The 19,872-nt window shown below is 47.2% G+C and overlaps 7 protein-coding genes across 7 annotated transcripts; 4 read left to right on the top strand and 3 right to left on the bottom strand.

The window, feature by feature from the left end:
• RhiXN_06157 (chitin deacetylase) lies at positions 1-1,353 on the bottom strand (the record flags this gene model as incomplete). The annotated part of the gene is made up of 3 exons (XM_043325973.1): positions 1-734; positions 796-1,140; positions 1,200-1,353. 3 exons carry the CDS (start codon positions 1,351-1,353, stop codon positions 1-3), a joined length of 1,233 nt encoding a protein of 410 aa, XP_043181405.1.
• A 2,002-nt stretch (positions 1,354-3,355) lies between these two features.
• Positions 3,356-4,575, bottom strand: RhiXN_06158 (uncharacterized protein; the record flags this gene model as incomplete). Its single annotated transcript, XM_043325974.1, has 3 exons — positions 3,356-3,742; positions 3,803-4,093; positions 4,117-4,575. The coding sequence occupies 3 exons, from the start codon at positions 4,573-4,575 to the stop codon at positions 3,356-3,358; spliced, it is 1,137 nt and encodes a 378-aa protein (XP_043181406.1).
• Positions 4,576-6,046: 1,471 nt separating this feature from the next.
• On the bottom strand, positions 6,047-9,408 carry RhiXN_06159 (Hybrid signal transduction histidine kinase; the record flags this gene model as incomplete). Its single annotated transcript, XM_043325975.1, has 5 exons — positions 6,047-6,488; positions 8,201-8,378; positions 8,439-8,525; positions 8,584-9,012; positions 9,132-9,408. 5 exons carry the CDS (start codon positions 9,406-9,408, stop codon positions 6,047-6,049), a joined length of 1,413 nt encoding a protein of 470 aa, XP_043181407.1.
• A 1,393-nt stretch (positions 9,409-10,801) lies between these two features.
• On the top strand, positions 10,802-11,614 carry RhiXN_06160 (MYND Zn-finger protein; the record flags this gene model as incomplete). The annotated part of the gene is made up of 4 exons (XM_043325976.1): positions 10,802-10,843; positions 10,898-10,948; positions 11,126-11,304; positions 11,365-11,614. 4 exons carry the CDS (start codon positions 10,802-10,804, stop codon positions 11,612-11,614), a joined length of 522 nt encoding a protein of 173 aa, XP_043181408.1.
• A 2,216-nt stretch (positions 11,615-13,830) lies between these two features.
• On the top strand, positions 13,831-15,200 carry RhiXN_06161 (uncharacterized protein; the record flags this gene model as incomplete). The annotated part of the gene is made up of 7 exons (XM_043325977.1): positions 13,831-13,937; positions 13,993-14,120; positions 14,170-14,199; positions 14,257-14,478; positions 14,515-14,668; positions 14,722-14,867; positions 14,911-15,200. 7 exons carry the CDS (start codon positions 13,831-13,833, stop codon positions 15,198-15,200), a joined length of 1,077 nt encoding a protein of 358 aa, XP_043181409.1.
• Positions 15,201-16,194: 994 nt separating this feature from the next.
• RhiXN_06162 (uncharacterized protein) lies at positions 16,195-16,695 on the top strand (the record flags this gene model as incomplete). Its single annotated transcript, XM_043325978.1, has 4 exons — positions 16,195-16,213; positions 16,252-16,373; positions 16,435-16,491; positions 16,543-16,695. 4 exons carry the CDS (start codon positions 16,195-16,197, stop codon positions 16,693-16,695), a joined length of 351 nt encoding a protein of 116 aa, XP_043181410.1.
• A 977-nt stretch (positions 16,696-17,672) lies between these two features.
• Positions 17,673-19,312, top strand: RhiXN_06163 (uncharacterized protein; the record flags this gene model as incomplete). The annotated part of the gene is made up of 5 exons (XM_043325979.1): positions 17,673-17,857; positions 18,003-18,077; positions 18,130-18,338; positions 18,396-18,807; positions 18,862-19,312. 5 exons carry the CDS (start codon positions 17,673-17,675, stop codon positions 19,310-19,312), a joined length of 1,332 nt encoding a protein of 443 aa, XP_043181411.1.
• Positions 19,313-19,872: the final 560 nt, after the last annotated feature.

The following is a 19,872-nucleotide window of genomic DNA, read 5'->3' on the forward strand; positions in this document are numbered from 1 at the left end:
CTAGACGAGTGATAATAGTCCTGCAAGAACGAGACCGAATGCGGACGAGCCGATGGTTAGACGGCTGGCGTCGGAAGATTGGCCTTGAGGAGTACCGGTGGGTGAGCTCGAACCTCCGTTGGTGCCAGTCGTGTTTCCGCTTCCAGGGGTAGGGGTGGGGTCAGACGAGGGAACATTGTCATTCGGTCCACCGGCAACAGCACGATCGCCAACGGGGCTAGTGTTGTCCTCGGAGTTGAGGTACCAGTCTTCGCCGAACGCGTCGGGGATGGAGTGGGCCTTCCATCCGTTCTGGGCGATCAGAGGGTAAGTGTCGGTGAATACCTTGATGGTCGTGTTGGACTGCTCGTGTTCGAGAATATTGAGACCCGGGGACTTGGGACCTGCGTACGCGTCTGAAAGAACCTTCTTGGCACCGTTGAGGGTTTGAGTACCCTCGGCGATCTTCCAGTCGTCGGTATCGTCATTCCAGATGACAGTTTCCATACCAAAGACTTCTTTCGCGATGGCACGAACGCGCATGTCTGAATCTCCATACGGCGGACGCCAGTACCGGGGAAGGCGACCGCCAGTCGAGTCGTGAATGATTTGGCAGCACCATCCAAGTTCAGCCAAGACCATGTCGTCGGAGAGAGTAGTGGTCTGCTGGTGGGACCAGGTATGCACCGCAATGTCATTCTGATTCACTTCGTACGCTTCCTTGAAAATCTCCGGGTACTCGAGGATATTAGAACCTGAAGGTTATCACGTAAGCATGCGTCATTTACGAATATACCGTTAGCAATTTCGACTTACCAATATAGAAGTGAGTAACTTTTTGGTTGTTTTCCCTCAAGAACTTGTACAGCACCGGGCTGGCAGGGTAGGGACCATCGTCGAAGGAGAGAGCGACAATACCGTCGGGAACGTCGTAGATCTGGGTGTCGTCTTTGCATCCTACGGTACTTGAGCAAATAGGAGCTTTGCCTGCGTCGAGGGTCTTTCCGTTTCGGTCGCGGTAAACGCCAGCAGTGGTGGCGACAGGAACGGTGCTCGTAGAGGGAATCTTGCCCGAGTCAATCCCGGCCTTCAAGGCATCGCGCCATGCTTGGGGCACCGAAGTAGCGTTGAGCGCGCCAGTGGGGAACTTTGCCCTCCACTCTACACAGCACATAATCCGAATTAATTAAGAATTAATGGGCCAGGAACAAAGGACTGACCAGGAGAGCCAACGGCAGCGGTAGCGGTCTGCCTGGAGAAGAGCTTGTGTACCGGATGGTCATTGGCTCCGACTTCGCGGTACCACTTGCTCGGCAAAGCACTCGCAGCAGTGGTCGAGGCAAGCGCAGAGCAGAGCGCGACAAAGGCCAACATGGCTAATTTTCGGAAACTGAAGAGAGAACACAACGCGAGGACAAACCTCGTTATAAACCTCTGCCAAGATATGCCAAGACCAATACGGCGCTCGATCGGTGGCAGTGTCTGCTCTGCCCCTGGCGTTATCGCCCTGGCTTGATTCGTTCAAGGTCATATTGAGGTCACCATTCAGTCATATTTGACCTTTTCCCCCGGTGTCTGTATGCTCGACCTGAGCGCGAACACAGTGTTGGAGATACCGGAACGGGTGCGATAGACGTACGTACAGCCAACTCTCGTCTGCTTGGCACGAGTTCCATTTCGGCCATCAGCAACCAGGACAAGCGCCCGAACATCCCAACCGTAACATCCTGCCACCTTACAAAGGCGCATTCACTTCTCCCTTGGTTTTTGCCATTGAAGCTCGTCATAGCCTCGAGGCAAAATGCCCTATCCTCGTTCCCGTCGCTATATTCGTCGCGTCCGTTGCGCCAAGCACGCTGCTTGTCACCTCCTTCTCAATTCACTTTTTTTTTTTCAATCCGGAATGCAAATCGGGTCCGTATCATCGCCCAGTGTTCCACGCCGTTAACAACAACACTATCCCACGCTGAGCTTACATTACACTGCCCACGGTCTTTCCGCCGGGTAAATAAAATTTGATCGAAGAGGCACTCGGGGGAACGACACGGCCCCGGAGCACCAAAACACGTGGAATAGTTGGGAAGCGGCCCACAAGGCACGTGACCTTCTTAGGACTACGTCATGCTTCCGTAAATTAATCAAGTTTATGGGGGAGGGACAATCAACACGCCCCCTTTGCACGCGGTGGCACGAACCGAATGGTTGTTTGTAGGTGAGAAACGTACGCACGTCAACAGCGATTGTGCTCTTCTGTGGTAAAAAAAAGTGAATGGTTGTCATGTTGGATGATCGCTCGGGCAGGGTCGTCGATCGAATCCCTTTGTGGATTCTGTCAAACTCAATACTGCTGTCGTCGGCAGATGAATAGGGCCAGGTCGTTTCCTTCGAGATACGGCCACTATCACTGTGCATGGTGCGCTCATAAACCACCTGCGTATCCAGGTCCGTCGCGCTCTCGTCAAAACCATGCGATGCCCAATTGTCCTACGCGTCCGTAAATTGACTTTCAAATTCTGTCGCGTTCCGAAAGTGGGAACTAATAGAATATCATATGGATGGTGGAACACCCCCCTTCTGCCGATCCCCGTCAGCATATACCGACAACTCTAGTAATTACAAATCTCTTTCCCAATCCGCCAAGGAGCCAAGTAAGAGCATCATGTGTTAGCGAGCGTGGATAGTTTAGAGTATCTTGTCAGGGTGATATAACCTATTACAACCATATTGCATGCGTGGATTGTGCTAACCGAGTTCTCCGTGAGCTCTAGTGGCCGCGAATATTGCCATATTGACAATTTATCAAGGCTAATGGTGGGATACGAATCTTGCTAGGAAACTAAATTGATGCCGAAGCGGTTGAAGATGGTGGTTCTGGTGGGTTCTGATAGCGATTGTTTTCCGTGTTCGGCTGGCTGTGCGCAAAGAATCGGCATGATGATGAAATACGTTGTTAACGGGCCTTTTTCTTTCGAGTAATCAATTTGAGACATGAGGATGGATAGGTTCTGATGATACTGTTTGACTGGGTTTAGCCGACGATTTCGGTATAATTTTATAACTCTATAGTGACCAATTTGCAACTCTGTCGGGTCGCCTTGTGGAACACGCACACAGATGAATGAAAAACGAACATCAAGTAAGGAAAACAGAAGCTGATCAGGACCAATATATTACGTAGCACCTGATCCTCTCGAAAAGAGTACTCTAAACATTTTCGTCCTGCCCCAAGGGAAATTTACCGTTCATGTATGCGTTCATTTTTCATACGAAATGTACACACGTCAACTTTGATATTATACACTAATGGACCATGCACTAGTCCGATTCGAGAAACCATAGATCAAGAACCTCTGCCCATATCCGAGTGTGGGTTAGGTCAACTGGGCGATCTGTGAATATCTAAAGCCACGTATTCAGCACTGTCTAGCGGATATTCGGTGGGAGATTCCAAAATCTTGCTGGACGAGGGCTCGTTTTCTGTTTGGGCCGATACGAGCGGGATAATGGTTGGATCATGGCGTGATAGGCCCATTGAAGCAATACCTCGCAGGCTGGATGGTAATTCTCTGAGATCCTGTTCAAGCATCTCTTCCAGGTCTTCATCACGAGTTCCTCGTGCCTCAAGTATACACTCAACGATCCGAGCCGTGTAAACTGTCAAAGAAGTCGGTCTAGGCCGAGTCGAACCTGTGCGGTCACGTTTTTCTTCCGGATCGAGTTCTTCTTCATGTGTATTAACTGGTTGTGGGTTATGGCCCTTGCTCTGAGATATATGCGAGGTTATTGTAAGCAATATACAACACGGGCGTTCATGGAAACTCACCCAAGGACTGGATTTTATTTTATTCCAAATAGACGCCAGGTAACGGGTCGCCGTATGGAAATGGTAATCATAACCGGCGCCATGATCTTTTTGATACGATTGAATAATATAATCTTCGAGCTCTTCCTTGAATTGATGCACGTCTTTTCCACGATTACGGAGGAAAGGAGTTATTCCCTCCTTGACCCTTTCTTGATCCTCTGGGTCCGTTGCCCCATCATATGAACAACTAGCCAAAGTTGGGTCGCCGAAATCCGTCGTGACCTTGAAGGCTCCATCTCGCTCATATAGCTATGTCCCATCAATGACAGCACCGTCAACGTTCCAACATGGATCTGTAGACTCTGGGCAAAGGCGGTACTGGGGCTAGGGAAGCTAGAGCGGGAAATCAAATCCTGGCAGATTGTGGCATGAGATGCTTCTAGTAACGTGTAAGTGTTAAGTGCTGTCACCAAAGCATACAGCGGCTCTGGGATATATAAAGGTGGATGATTTTGGGCGTCCGATTTGAGGACAAGATCATAAATCCAGCGAACCGACCACAGGAAGGTATCGCATGCATCCCTGGCTGAGTTACGATGCGACGAGAACATTACGTTTTTGGTCATGGAGTCAATCATGATAGAGGTGTACCGAGAGCACCATTCCTTGAGTGATTTGTAATCGTCGGAGGTGTCATCCAAACCATAATTACGGGGGTGGCACACCAATTCCAGGCAACCAACCCAGAAAATATTTCTCCGGAAGCCTTCCTTGCCCACATATATATCCATGAGGCTACGTGCTACGTGTATCGAGTGGGGATGCACTGAAGATCGATCAAATCTAGACTTTTTCCTCTTCCAAGACGGCTGTGCGATATAACACTGATAACAAGTGAAGCTCCAACTTCGAATGAGTTAGGAGATTCGCCAACCAGCTGGCTGCAATATTTTACACACAAGTCAGCCAAGCTGGGCGGTAGTTTCTGTTGAAAGAGAGGTAGCGGGCAGGCTACATGGTGGTAAGGTGAAAACTCTCTCACTCAGTAAAATTTCTGCTACGAAGTGTATATACAAATTCCAATCACATGACTATATGCGCACAGCCAAGTTTGATATCTCAACAGTTTCGCAGTTGAGATCCAAGATGTATGTATGACTATGGAAAAGGCTAACGATTGTAACGCGGCAGGGTGAAGCTTCTTTTCAGAATCAACGTGCTGAGATAGGAGCTGGATGCTCATGTTCAGGCTCCTTGCCGTGCTATATGTTCTTCGTAATAATAAATCAAGACCCTCAGATGCCGCTGAATTGCCTAGTCTAATTGCTTTAAGATTGTCTGCGCTTGGTACGAAGCTTCCATCTTTGATCAAATTGGATATTTTCCTTTTTTTCAGAATTGCTCGGTTAATATACGTCTTTTCATAGCAAAAACAGTTGCTCTCACCATTCGTTCTTGGACTTTAGCTCCCAAACTATTACTTGAATATCCGCCTCGATCCCGGTCTCTTCTTGATCTCCATGCGATCCAAAACCCGACCCCAGGAACTCCAATCTCCGTATATAAAGGTTGCTTTTAAGCTTGTTTGCGTCGCTATCATCACATGACACGATGCGCCGCATTATATGCGTGGTCGCTTGACCTGTCAGCAAGGGGTCTTTTGGAACCCGCGTACTGGCTCCTGAAATTGCCTGAAGTGCTATATCGACCGCGCTTGGCGTTTCGCAATTTTGAATAATCCAACTAAGTGCCAAGCTGGTTATCAATTCCTCGGTTAGCTCGAAATACCTGACTATAAGGTCAAGCTGGGAATAGATATAGGATGACCAAAGGTAAAATACGTCCCCGCCCAAAATAACGTAGCTCATAGGATTCAAAAGGTAATATACCACGCGCTCCCCGATTTTGGCGTCCTTTTTTATGGATAGTTGGAGGCAATGTTGGTCCAAAAACAGGAAAAGGCTGCACAGGCCCCCTATGATTAGCGCTAAACAGACTACAACAAAGCAGTAACATATCCCGAAGATCAGGTATAATTTACTGACAAGAAAAGAAATAAAAGATCCAAGCGTGGCCAGAGCTGAATAAATTCCTTGCATATAAGTAGAACGCAGGATCCTGGAGATGATGGTGGTGTGGGAAACGACTCCACAATACTTGCGGTTATGCTTGACCAGATATAAAACAAGAAAAAGGCCCCAGCGATACACATAACGGGTATTGATGTACTAGTGTTTAGGTCCCATAGATAGACCCATAGGCCTACTGAGAATAACACTTCAAATTCCGGAGAATAGTGAGCAAGGAATAAGTTGTTCCGCTTTTGGAAGACTCACGTAACGATAAATGCATCAGCAATGGTAAGACTATAATAAGTTCTTGCATTTTCCAGCGCTCGATCATTTTCCACTTGCGCTGCCGGCGATATGCCTGATCTCGTGGGTGTCCAGTACGGCGAGACCAGAATGAATAACACCAATCCTTGGCAAGCATAGCCAAAAATGCGGTTGCTATGCTCAGGCTGAGCGAAATGTACCATAGTATGTTAACGGTAACGGCATTCTGTGGCGGAATAAAATTGGTAGTGCTGATTGGTTCTAATAGCGAAGCTGCAGATGAGTTACTAGTAGCAATCGTAACCAGGGCTTGGGAGATTGCAACCAGTGCCGCTGCAGAGACATCGTTGGGATCCTCCTTGAGCATACTAGAGCTTTCTATCAGAAATCTAAGAAGATCATGATCGATTAGGTTACGATAATAGAGTCATCTTCAAATTCACTTGCGCTGATACTACAGCCGAGAATAATCCAGCCTGGAACCCCATTACGGAAGTCAAATCAACACATCCCGTCAATGAGGCAGCTGGAGAGTTACTCACAAATACTACAATCGATACCCAGGTTATCGGAATAAATAAACAAACAAAATGCTTGCATAAATAACATACCCAAAAGAACGTCCATAGATCTGAAGCGGCCGATGTATTAGTCTATACTGCTCGCATAAAACTATGCCACTCGCTTTTCCCATCCCTCAATCACTTCCTTATCCCATTTATCCGTCTCGCCTACGTACACCTTCCAAACTCTGGCTTCTCTTGCCAACTCAGCCCCCTGCTCGTCTGGTTCCAGATGCGACCAGTCATCATTCACGTGTGACTATGAGAGGAATTAAGAGCAAAAAATGAGGCTTGATTGCTCATACTATAAGGTTACATTCCGCGGCCATACTTGAGCGTATGCCTTGCTATCTTTGGTGCCTGAAAAATGAAATTAACTGAATTCATCTCGTCGTTGAAGGTAACCAAGAGGTTAGACACGCACAGCGTTTCCAGGTTTCTCTTCAGCTTTGCGCGATGCGAGGCCATTTATTGTTGGTGGTAAGCTCTTACTTCTCTCCCTCCTATGTTTGTCATGAAAATGGGGGAGGAGTACACTCTTGGGGGCGAGGGGCGATGTGTGGCAGTGGCGGTTTGGTAAAAGATCTAGTACTGCTTTTAAACGCACTTACTCTTCATCATCACCTGCCCGAGAAGAGCGAGGTACAACTAGAAACATAGCCACACACGTACCGGAACATTGTCGGAGTAAATGGCACCTACTCACATTTTCGAAGAAAGAAATTCGTGAACACAATGGCGTATAATACTAGGATAGGTTTATCGGAACTTGGTATATGCAAATGAAGGGCGTTAAGAAATTAAATGTTACCTATATAAAAGTATGAAGTGTGAATAAAGCCTCATAGTCCGATTTGGCTTTCCGCTCGGAAAAGACCTCACCCAAGGGCCCGCATGAATTGAGGTGGCCCACAGAAGATGCTTGATTTCAAATTGGTTTATACGGAAAATCAGAGACAGCACAAGACGCATTCAATTTCACGAACGATATTGTATACTTAATATACTTTACAATTTATTTCATTGAGAACGAACGGCTTCAAATACACAAATACACAATGTCCCACCATTTGATCAACAGTGGTGAGTTTCGATGCCCCAGTACTAGTAGGTATAGTATCTTTTATTTGACGGCCGTTCCCTGCTACCGATCATCGACGGGGATCCCCAAATCTCCCACCACTTGGGGTAATCACTTTCGGCTTCCAACCAGCCATTTTTGGCATTAGATATCAGACCTGGCACTGCCATGTCTTCCAAACCCTCAAGGCTCCTCTCGAGTGGAGCCAACCAAGCATTGATAGACTCCATCATGCACATCTTCATGATTCCCCAATCATGCGGTCTCATATTCAACTCATCCATCAACCCCAGCGGGATAGTTCGTGAGAGCTCCAATGCGACTCCGCGTAGGTATTCAATCTTGTGTCGCGCTAGTTTTACCTCGGGCGCTTCGTAGTTTTTTTGGCCTTGGCGCATTTATCAAAAGTGGTTCGTCGAAAAAAAGAGGCGCTTACTTTGTGTTGGCTGTTTGGTCCGACCTGAGTCCTGTCTTGGTTTTGAACGATTTTTGCAAACTTTGAAGTGTGTCAGTCAGGCGAGGAAAGGTTGAAAACTTGAAAGGACTTTTACATTTGATTGCCCCCTTTTTGAGAAGCACAAACTTCCCTCCTAATTTGGAGGGTTGAGGCATATCTAAGAGAGTGTTTCAAGACCTTCAGAAGAGAACATGAAATTCGTCATTCGAGCACTTACTAGTGCCATGAACACCTAGGTTGGACGGTTCGGATGCCCCCCCACACGACATACCATTGACCTCTCTAATCAAACCATCCACGTTACCTTTCGCAATGTCAGCTCGAGCTCCCATTCCTCTTAAAGAAAATAGAATGATATTTACCGGAAGAAACTCGCTTTTCGTAAGCCCAAGTCCTTGTGCCTCTTATTGGAGCCAGCATCTCTTCAAGTTCTTGATCGAGCTGGTCGTACCCGTGATACAACATATTGATGGCAATATCTGCACAGCGCTGTCCTTCTTCTCGGGCCTGCCATATTATAGCGGATGAAGAGCTTTTAAAGAATGTCACGAGGTTGTGATGAACGTCTCGGTAGCTCTCGTAGCCATCGGTTGGCATCTTCTGGGAAATGATGCGCGGTATACCGACGATATCAACCGACCTCTCAATTTTCTCGAACTTCCAGACCGAGATGATAGCGCTAGGGGGTATATGACCGTAAATAAGGATCTCATCAGAAATGTTGGCAAATTGCCTGAGTTTACTGTTCGGGCTGAGAAGTGACAGGGAGTGCACAGGGGGGAAGGGGCCGCCTTTACATGCGTTCAAATCAATACTGCGACCCGAATACTATCTTGTCGGACTACAAGGCCGCCAGCCCTGCGCAGATAGGAGCGACGGTTCATGTCCCAGACAGCCCATAGCCACCGACGCGAGGTCGACAGCCACGGAGTAATGATATTTCGGTTATCTCTGTCGACGTGAGCCTCTGCAAGATGAGCGTAACTGAGGCTGGTTTTGTCGAACCCAGTGGCTTCGAATCCATTAGCAGGGTGATAGCCTCGGAAAGAGCTGGAATCAAACACTCGAAAGACAACCCTGGTAGTGTCTATCCGTTCATTGAGGCGATTGGCAGACCGCAGTTCAGGTAACGATTGCAATTGGTCGGCGTTCGAATTGAATCGTCTGGATGCCATTGTGGAGGACATTCCAAGGAGCTATGGAGTATGGCTTTGATACCGCTGTTATATGTATACAGGGCTGGTGCGAATCATCAATCACGCAAACGATGCCGAGACTCTATCGCTGGAATTTGGGAATATGTGACTATCAAGGCCCCCATAATCTGCCGGTATTTGATCGACGTAGTGATTGTTCTCATGCCCTCTATGATCACATGCCGAGCACATATTTATGACTCGCCATACATTCGACTGATGAAGATGTCAGTCAATTGAAAGGAAGGAGGGTGCCTTTGTCGGATTCCTTGTCACGAGACGATCTAGAGGCCTAATATAGGAATCTATGGTTTGTTTTGTGTGCGCCATAGCAACAGTCTTATGATGAGTGATATGAAGGCAGTGCGAAAAAAGATAAGCGGACACTTGGCGAGTATGTTACCACATATCTCCTACGTAAGTATCTATAGTTCGCATTGCATTGTCCCTGCAACAAGCATAATTTGGGAAAATGCATTTGGCATGAGCCTCAACGGGCACACATCACCCAATAAAGCGTCAAATGTATGTATACATTTATGATGGAGAGTCCCCAAAGCTAACCTTAACTCGTTGGGTCCTTTATTCCCGATTTCAGCAATAGTACAAACCAAGATACGCTCCTGGTATGAAAAGTAGGATCACGAGTAGTAATATGGATGTAATTGGTTCACGTAGTGCAATTGGGCTGCATCTATGGGTATTAATCCGCAAGTCTAGCACATGTTGGATTTCAGCTTGTACACAAGGTAGTTTACCGGGCAACATTCGTGGAAGCTGGTTCGCCCACGAGTCGCTACCAGTTGCAGGGTGGATCTCGACGTTTGTTATTCGTGTGGATACTGCAGAAGTAACGCGAGAGCTTTTCTCGTCTTAGTTTTAGAACATAACTCTTGCAACGCAAACCGATGGGGTGTTAAGCACAAACGGGATTCACTGGCTTTTGTTTGGCTGTCCACGTGATTCTGGACGCGTCTTTGAATGTGATAAATACGGCCTCATTTTACCTACCACACCGAATTATATTCCCATAGTTCGAGTACATTAGCACATTTTAGACGTCCTGACTGAGGGTCATATTGTTCGTTTTTGATAATAACTCCGAGTACTTGCACCTCGGACCATAACTAATGGCGCTACGACGCTTCAACGGATCGGAAATGGAGACAAACACGGAAGGGGAATGGGGTCCATGCATCCTAAGTTATATGGACATTTGAAGATCGCATCGAAGCTTTCTGGGTCGGTATTTACAGAGAAAAGAAATTGTAATTCAGACTCAAATGACCTAATCCCTCTTTCCTTACTCGAAACAACCTTGGCTGTCGGTGAAAATATGCACAAAGTTGGATTTCAGAGCGGTTCTCAGATATTTGCTGTCTTAATGTCTACGATACGGGGCTACGCAAAACTACACAAGGGCGATGTGAGTATCCCTATTCGAGGCCATCATTACGCGAGCTGACAGTCGAGCGCCTAGATGTTTGAGTATTATTATGGATTCCTATGTGTTCGGCATCTTATCCGGATGGTCTGTATCGGGATAATACAACGACGGTTCATGGGACTCTTTCTTGAAAACTATCCAACCAGACTATCCTTGGAACCGAGTGACGCGACTAATTAGCGAAGGAAGCCACAACATTATGCACCGAACTCTGATGCTCAATAGTTCAGAAGCGACACTTAAACTCTTGGTTTCTCAAAGACTTCGTCAGTTTTTGCCGATGCTGGCGGATTAACAACCGAGGATATCGAGTTCTTGATCGACCTTCTTTGGGGAAGCCGCAAATCTGTCCTTCCTCTTTGCTTTAAAGGGCTCCTCCCCGGATTCCCAGTACTTCTATTCTTGCTCTATAATATGACAGATTACACCGATCTTCTTGAGTAAGCATCTCATAAAATTGCAAGAAATTCCGCTTATTGATGACTGTATCTGAAGTGTAGTCCCACTTTGGCTGGAAGTCCAAGACTTGGTCCAGCGCTGCTATCTCGCGGACTCGAGTACTACGAGAGAAATATCTTAAGACAGGTTAGCCGGTGGATCCACGACAAGGTTCTGGCCCGTTTTAGGACCGTAGCATTAGACTATGTTCCTGTCGACGATGACGACGCACGCGGTCGTCAAAGCTTATTCGGATCTGTTATCCCGCCAATCCTCTATCTCTCGCACCTGTTATGCTTCTGGTGTCGATGACTATGTATCGGTGGATATCCTATATGCTCACTAACCCGCAGCCGAGACGCCGGGCATTGGATAACTTGCACCGATCGCTGCCAAAGCGGCCCTGGAGAGACTTTGGCTAGAGATTGATCGAGAAAAAGACGGGCCGATGGCTAATAAACAGAAGAGGGTTCACTCGAACGTACGCATTTGACGTGCTTAACAACATCTCGTCAGTCGACTCTTTTTGCACGTGATTGATTCTTGACTCTTACCCGCTCAGGGCGCATTATTTTGACACACCCGATACCCAGATTCGTGAAGATATGCTTCGAATGCTATTGGGTATAGAGATATATAGTCTTCTTGGACGTGTTTTAGCGCTCGTTACTCTCGAACGTACGCATTTGACGTGCTTAACAACATCTCGTCAGTCGACTCTTTTTGCACGTGATTGATTCTTGACTCTACCCGCTCAGGGCGCATTATTTGACACCCGATACCAGATTCGTGAAGATATGCTTCGAATGCTATTGGGTATAGAGATATATAGTCTTCTTGGACGTGTTTTAGCGCTCGTTACTCATGAATCAGGTGCGTAAGCACGTCGATAAAACCGGGAGCTACACATCATGCATATCCTTACAGAGAATGCGCTTGATATTTGGGATCATTTCGTCGATAGCCTACAGGATTTCGCGGCGGTTCTCAAGCAATTAATGAAGGTACCCGCAGCTCGACCAGAGCCCCTCAAGTCTGAGTGGGTAAAGGTTTCCCGTCTCTTGTCTCTTCGCCTAGATTCTGGTATTCCATGCCCGACGCCCAATATATCCTCAAGGAGGCCACGGAATCTTGGAATCTACTTCTTACCAAGCAGCTGGCAAAGGCTTCTGTAACATATGTCTGCTCTAGTCCAAGATGTGCTGACCCATCGTTTACCCTTTCATCGCCGGGCCAAATTCGCTTGTGGAGGGTGTGGAATAGCGCATTATTGTAGTCAAAGGTGCCAGAGAATGTAAGTTTTGGGCGTGACATACAAGTATATTATCACTGAGAATCTAGTAGACATTGGAACTCTATTGTAGAGCCCCACTCTCTTGAGTGTCGAGAGACTCGATAATAGGGTGAACGCGAGCAAACCATGAATATATAATTGACATCATGTTTGTGATAACGTCAATAAAATCCACTAATTGATTTCTGATATACCGATAGTGCCGAGTATTAGATCAATCTCCTTTCGTTCGCAAGACTTGTGTAAACTCTGCGATGCAGAAGAAGGGCGCGTTACGAAAAAACGTCTGAGAGTGGATGCTGACCTGTGACGTATGACGAAAAAGACGCAACACCTCAAATCGAAATTCAACTTATTGTGACCGATGGCATGCCTTAACAGTCACGGGAGGCAACTTGCACAACTAGCGACGTAGATAGACCTTGAAAACACATCGCACGTCACGGGAGGCAACTTGCACAACCTGTGAAACTACGACGTAGATAGACCTTGAAAACAACATCGCATATCCGCGGCGTTAAGGGAGATCATAGAACCTCCGTGAACTATCCTTGGTCTCCTCGGCGTCTCGTCCGTAACTTTGCGGCTATTATTACAGAAGTACGTGTCTTTCATAGCTCGTGACTCAGCGACGCTTGATCAAAATCCATTTAGGCACATTTCGGTCTAGCACCACAAATAGTTCATTCTGATTGGCTCACCAAATTCACCGATGACGACAGCTGAGTAAGATATCGATACCAGCGGTTGCGCCCTCTTACCCAACTGGTCTCACATGATGTCCCACATCCCCATATATGTCCCCGGACGACTTGTCCGGCACGGGGCATGATTTGCATTGTAGCTCCAGTCCGGGGTATAACTTCTCTCTCCTCAGCTCGGTCGTTTTCGATATTCCCTGTTTTTCGATTCGGTGTACACAGCAAGAACAGAACAATGACCACTCCGGACTTTGACGACAGTCTTGTCGAGAGGCTTTTCCCTGCTCCCACTTTCGCCTCCGCATTTACTAGTCCATCTGCACCGACTCCTAATGCGGGAGTCACTCCCGAGTCTACGGCTACGCTGAGGCGCTTGCTGATCGAGAACCACAAAAGGTTCCACATATTCTTCAACGATAAGGTGCGACGACCTTGATCGTCACATAATAAACTTTCTTATCCTATCGAAAAGGGATTCCATAACCATCTTTCACACCATTTATTTGCGGCCTACGGAATCGGGGCACCAGGACATGTCCTCCAAGCTGCTTTCGACGAACATGCAGAGTACCAACGCCCGTCGTACAAATCGCCGGAGCCTATCACACGAGAACTGGAGGAAGCATCTGGGCAATGAAGAGTAGGTTGATCGCATTTCCATGAAGAGCCGCATAACCTATCTGAGATTTGGCCAGCTTTTACAACGCATATATGAACTTCTTCTCAGAGGAGATTCAGAAACATGGGCTATCACAGACGTTCGAAAAGTTTATCTTTAGCCACGAGGCCAACTGGGCTAAAGACGAGGCTCGGATGCTGGACCGTTTATGTCTGGGCTGTTGCATCCGTTGATACATTTGGGCACGCGGCAGAGTTTGGAGTGGAAGGAATGGCGGTGGAAGGTTAGCAATTTGAGCTAAGCATATATTAATGGATCTCAACTGACCTTTGTAACACAGGATTGGCACAAGCCGCGGTTCACAAAACTGCGTATCAAAAGCTCTATGACGCTAGCTACTTCAACCCATCAAATTCCACCGGAAGCTACCTTGCATCCCTTACGTCAGCACTATCCCTTGCCTCCTCAAATGCGAAGCCTCAGCACACCCATGCGTTCACTATCCTTGCACGTATTCTCGAGGATGACCGTCTTGAAGCCGGAAAAACCTGTGCAAAAGATAGTACAGCCAAATTTACTGACACAATAAACAGTGTAGGGGATATTATTCGAGAGTATGCATCTCTCTGGAAAGTCAGCGAGGACGAGAAGGAAATACAAGAACGGGTAGAAGAGCTGGCGTGGCTGGTAACCTTGATGTTCGGGATTGGAGGATGGAAAAAGGATCGTGAGTTCAAGGCAGACTTCTTTTTGTGAGTTTTAGGTGTCAGCAATCACCATTAGCATTCTGACATAGAGCATACAGAGTTCATCTGGTAACATCAGACTTGTTCATTCCCTCGATTTTATCGCTTCTCAAGCCAGCAGACAAAGTGGTACTTCTGCGCGCATACTTCCCGATTCTCCTTGGGTACTTTGTGTCCCGTGGGCGTCCCGTCGTTGATGTCAAAGGTTTCTTCTCCTCCGTGATCTCTGACCGATTCCTCTGAACCAGTCGGGAACCCGTGGTACACCCTCTTGACACACACCGTTCCCCATCGAGATGAACATCACGTCAAAGCGGAGCGGGCGCTTGCTCACTCTGCTGCACTGTACGGGATCCGTGCAAAAGGCCACTTCTCGCACACGGAGCTGAAAGGTGCGGAGGAAATCGACGGGACGCTATTCATTCGGACCGGAGGACTACTTATGGGTGCGCTCAAATGGATATTTGAGCTAGAGAAGGAAATAGATGACCAAGGAAACGATGCGCTGTGGAGTCGAGACGGACTTGGATGGGATTGAGTATGGGCAAAGCTTGCGTCCAGTATGATAGGCCTTCTGGAATATGGCTTGTACTATAATATCTTAGGCTGAAGCCAAGAGTGCGCATCAGCCCACTAACGCATGTAATAGTGCTGACCCACTTGATACACCAAAAATTGTACCCCTTTGATTGTCAGCCATATATCTCCCATACATTAAATAATAATAAAAAATCGACACAAATAGAGGGTGCGAACCGTTTCTGCATTTATGAATCAAGTTGAGGAAATGGAGGGTAATCAAGTTCCCTGCGCACTGAGAGCGCATACAAAAGTCAATCTTAGGGCTTCTCGGATGCAGTAAATCTCTGGTCGATCAGGATCAATAAAAAGAATAAACCCGATTGAAGTGAAAAGGGGGAGATATTTATATGTACTTGGGGTTACAGAAAGTGCATACAACCGCATCACTTCACCGAAGTTTTTCTGAAATTGAGCTGGATAGTCGGACATCGAGAAGGTCTAGGGGGGTCAGTATATCAGGCAAGGTTAGGCTCGGAGTGACGCCAGTTATCAGTACAAATCTTAGACGACCTGTGTCCTGTTGTGTAAATTAAGACATTTGACCTACCATTCGTTCGCATACATCGCATCGGTTTGTTTCGCTATATATACTCGCCTATATTCGCATATATTACACAACACGTGCTAGTTTGGTTCCCGTGTAGATTCCTTCACCAGATTAGGTCACACGTATACCTCATTACAGCGCGTGCGCGTTGTTTGTACCTGTGTTGAAAGGAAAACATTCAAAACCTTCGCCCGATCTCTGCAACTTCTCCTGCTCGCAACTTTTCAACGCTCGTCTTCTTCTATTCATATTGCGAATATTATATCAGCGCCAAAGCCAGTGCGGAAGGGAATTTTGATCCCCCCACGTGTGGGTGCTGATAGCAGCGACTTGGATTGGGGATGTGGCACCAGGCAGGGCACATGGGTACTCGCAGAGCCTTTGTCGGTCTGTGCATAGTACTATGCCACCTCGGGATACCCGTAAGTACAATATGTGGTATATAAATTAGTGCTGACAGTTGAAGTGAGAGGCTCTCGCGCCAACTTTGTATACTCCACGCCCAAGGCATCTGCGAGGGAGCCTATGAGAGGGTGTCCCCGCCACATGGCATTCCCTTGCGCGCACCAAGTTTTTCAAGTGGTAAGTACGAGTTGAGTGGACTGTAAGGAACATTTGCTCACCTTGCGCCACAGCAACTCAGTCTCATGCGGTCAAAGAGCTATTTATGAGAGACTTGGGTGAAGGCAAGGCGTCTAAAGTACCAAATAACATACAGCGTTATGCTGCAGTATAACACTGTATTAGACAGAGGGTAAGATTGCTTACGTGCGCTGGACGCGGAGCGGAAGAGGAGGTTATGTTGATTAGAATTATCAACGCAGAGGCTGCAGACAAGGTTGCTCATCCTTTTGCAGAGGAGTCTGAGTTTGAAGAAAAGGATGACAGTAGCCCTACTCGGTAGGAGGTGACGTTTGAATGTCTCCCGATTTATTGCTACAAATTAGAGTTGTTTTCGTCATTATATCGACTCACCAGTGGATAATTAGTAAAAATTTCTATTATATATTTTGATAGTTTCTACAGGTTAGTTGCCTCATGCTTGTTCACCAATGACTGATCCTCCGTGTCGGGTCGCCGGACTGAAGGTGTTGAAAGCTGATGTATATAGATGTATATATAAATGTATTACTAAACTAAACTAAATCGTATACAAAAGTAAAGACAGTAAAAGAGAAGTAGAGAGAGAGGTGAGGATAGAGGGCTCGTGTACGGGCCTTTATATATCCCAAGAAACCTACCGAGTTATATGGTAAAGTGCTGCGCATATGGCTGCGCATTGAATGACTCGTACTTACTGACTCGATTACTGCGCATAGAACATACTAGAAGATTCTAGTATTTACAAGATATTTCAACAGAAGGGGCCAGTCAAACGGGATGCATCTATATGTTGAATGTGTGGCGCGCGGAGTACACATAAAATCGGCCCTTTATAATTAAAGGGAAAAGCTCGTTAGCCTCCTATAAGATATTTGAGGGACATACCAGGTTCTAACCCTTAAACTGAGGTGCGACCCCCAGAAGACATTTTGCGCGAAAACGATCAAAGAAGGATCGGCGCCAGTATCCGGCTCGTCCAACGACGCTTGATCGAAATACATTCAGACCACGAACACTCCGTTTTTATTGGCTCACAAGATTCATCAAATGACGACACCTTAGTCAGATGCTGACACCAGGGTTGTGCCCCCTTACGTATACGCAAACTGGGGCTCGCGTGATGTCCGATATCCCCATATATATCACCGGGCAACTTGTCCGGCATGGGGCATCATTCACATTGTAGCTTCAGTTCGGGGTACAACTTCCCTCCCCTCAGCTCGGTCGTTTTCGATATTCCCTGTTTTTCGATTCGGTGTACGCAGCAAGAACAGAACAATGACCACTCCGGACTTTGACGACAGTCTTGTCGAGAGGCTTTTCCCTGCTCCCACTTTCGCCTCCGCATTTACGAGTCCATCTGCACCGACTCCTAATGCGGGAGTCACTCCCGAGTCTACGGCTACGCTGAGGCGCTTGCTGATCGAGAACCACAAAGGTTCCACATATTCTTCAACGATAGGGTGCGGCGACCTTGATCGTCATATCATACACTCTCTTATTCTATCGAACAGAGGTTCCATAACCACATATCGCACCACTTATTCGCAGCCTACGGAATTGGGGCACCAGGTCATGTCCTCCAAGCTGCTTTCGACGAACATGTAGGGTACCAACGCTTGTCATACAAGTCCCGGGGCCTATCACGCACGAGAACTGGAAGAATCATCTGGGCAACGATGAGTAGGTTGATCGCATCTTCACGACGAGCCGCATAGCTTATCTGTTTGGTCAGCTACTACAATGCGTACATGAACTTCTTCTCAGAGGAGATTCAGAAACATGGGCTATCACAGACGTTCGAAAAGTTTATCTTTAGCCACGAGGCCAACTGGGCTAAAGACGAGGCTCGGATGCTGGACCGGTTTATGTCTGGGCTGTTGCATCCGTTGATACATTTTGGGCATGCGGCGGAGTTTGGAGTGGAAGGGATGGCGGTGGAAGGTTAGTACATTGAGCCAAGGATTTATTGACACATTCCAAACAAGTTGCACAACTCAGGATTGGCTCAAGCTGCAGTCAACAGAGTCGATCATGAGAACTTTTATGACGCTTGTTACTTCAACTCGTCTAATTCTGATGGAGGCTACACTTCTTCTCTTACTCCGCCACTATCCTCCATATCTTCCAATACGAAACCCCAGCATACTCATGCATTCACAATCCTTGAGCGCATTCTGAAGGACGGCCGTCTCGCAGTCGGAAAGGCATGCGCACAGGATAGTCAAGACCAAATTACCGATATATTGAATAATGAAGGAAAAGTTATTCAAGAATATGCATCTATGTGGAAGACAAGTGAGGATGAGAAGGAGATACAAGAACGAGTGGAAGAGTTGGCTTGGCTGGTAGCCTTGATGTTCGGGATAGGAGGATGGAAAAATGATCGCCAATTCAAGGCAGACTTCTACTTGTGAGTTTTGGCATAGGCGATAATTATTAGCATTCTGACATGGTACACATATAGGGTCCATCTGGTGACATCGAACTTGTTTATTCCCTCAATTTTATCACTTCTGAGGCCTGCTCACAGGGTTGAACTTCTGCGCGCATACTTCCTGGCCATTCTTGGGTGGTTTGTGTCCCGTGGCCGTCCTGCCCTCGATGTCAAGGGCTTCTTCTCCTCCGTAACCGTGGACTCGAAGCCTGAACACTCCGAATCTCTGACCGATTCCTCTGAACCAGTCGGGAACCCGTGGTACACCCTCTTGACACACACCGTTCCCCATCGAGATGAACATCACGTCAAAGCAGAGCGGGCGCTTGCTCACTCTGCTGCACTGTACGGGACCCGTGCAAAAGGCCACTTCTCGCACACGGAGCTGAAAGGTGCGGAGGAAATCAACGGGACGCTATTCATCCGGACCGGAGGGCTACTTATGGGTGCGCTCAAATGGACATATAGGGTAAAAAAGTAAACCTATGACCACGGAGAGGAGAAATTGCGGAATCGAGGCAGACTAAGATGGGACTGAGTATGGGTAGAGCCCATGGCGGGTATAATGTGTTGTCTGGGATCTCCTGTAAGATACTATCCTAGGTTTAGGCCGAAGTATAAACTGACCCGTAGCTATTCGTACCCATGAACATGTGCTAATGCATACATCAGTATCTGCATCGGTATCCTTGGGTGTGCTCCTCATTTTGGCCGAAGAATCGGTTATATTCTCATAGGACAATCTGACAGATGCTGGAACTGGGGCGCTCATGTAGACCTTTACCCCACGCTGAATTGACATAACAAATACGAAATCTCGTGGATCAACACCCAAATGAGGCTTATGTAATATATTGCTCCTCCGAATCGGGTGTATTAACATTCTAAATCAGGTCGTCAGGGACCGGCCGGCGACTTTTGGATCGAACCGGTGGTACACTTGCCGACTGATGCTCTGAATATTCGGTATTACACCTCGTTTGCAAGTATTAGATGCAATCTGACTCCTGGTTCATTACCATGTATGGCTTCAAGATGGGT

Source organism: Rhizoctonia solani, chromosome 6, assembly GCF_016906535.1.
Source record: "Rhizoctonia solani chromosome 6, complete sequence".
Classification (NCBI taxonomy): domain Eukaryota; kingdom Fungi; phylum Basidiomycota; class Agaricomycetes; order Cantharellales; family Ceratobasidiaceae; genus Rhizoctonia; species Rhizoctonia solani.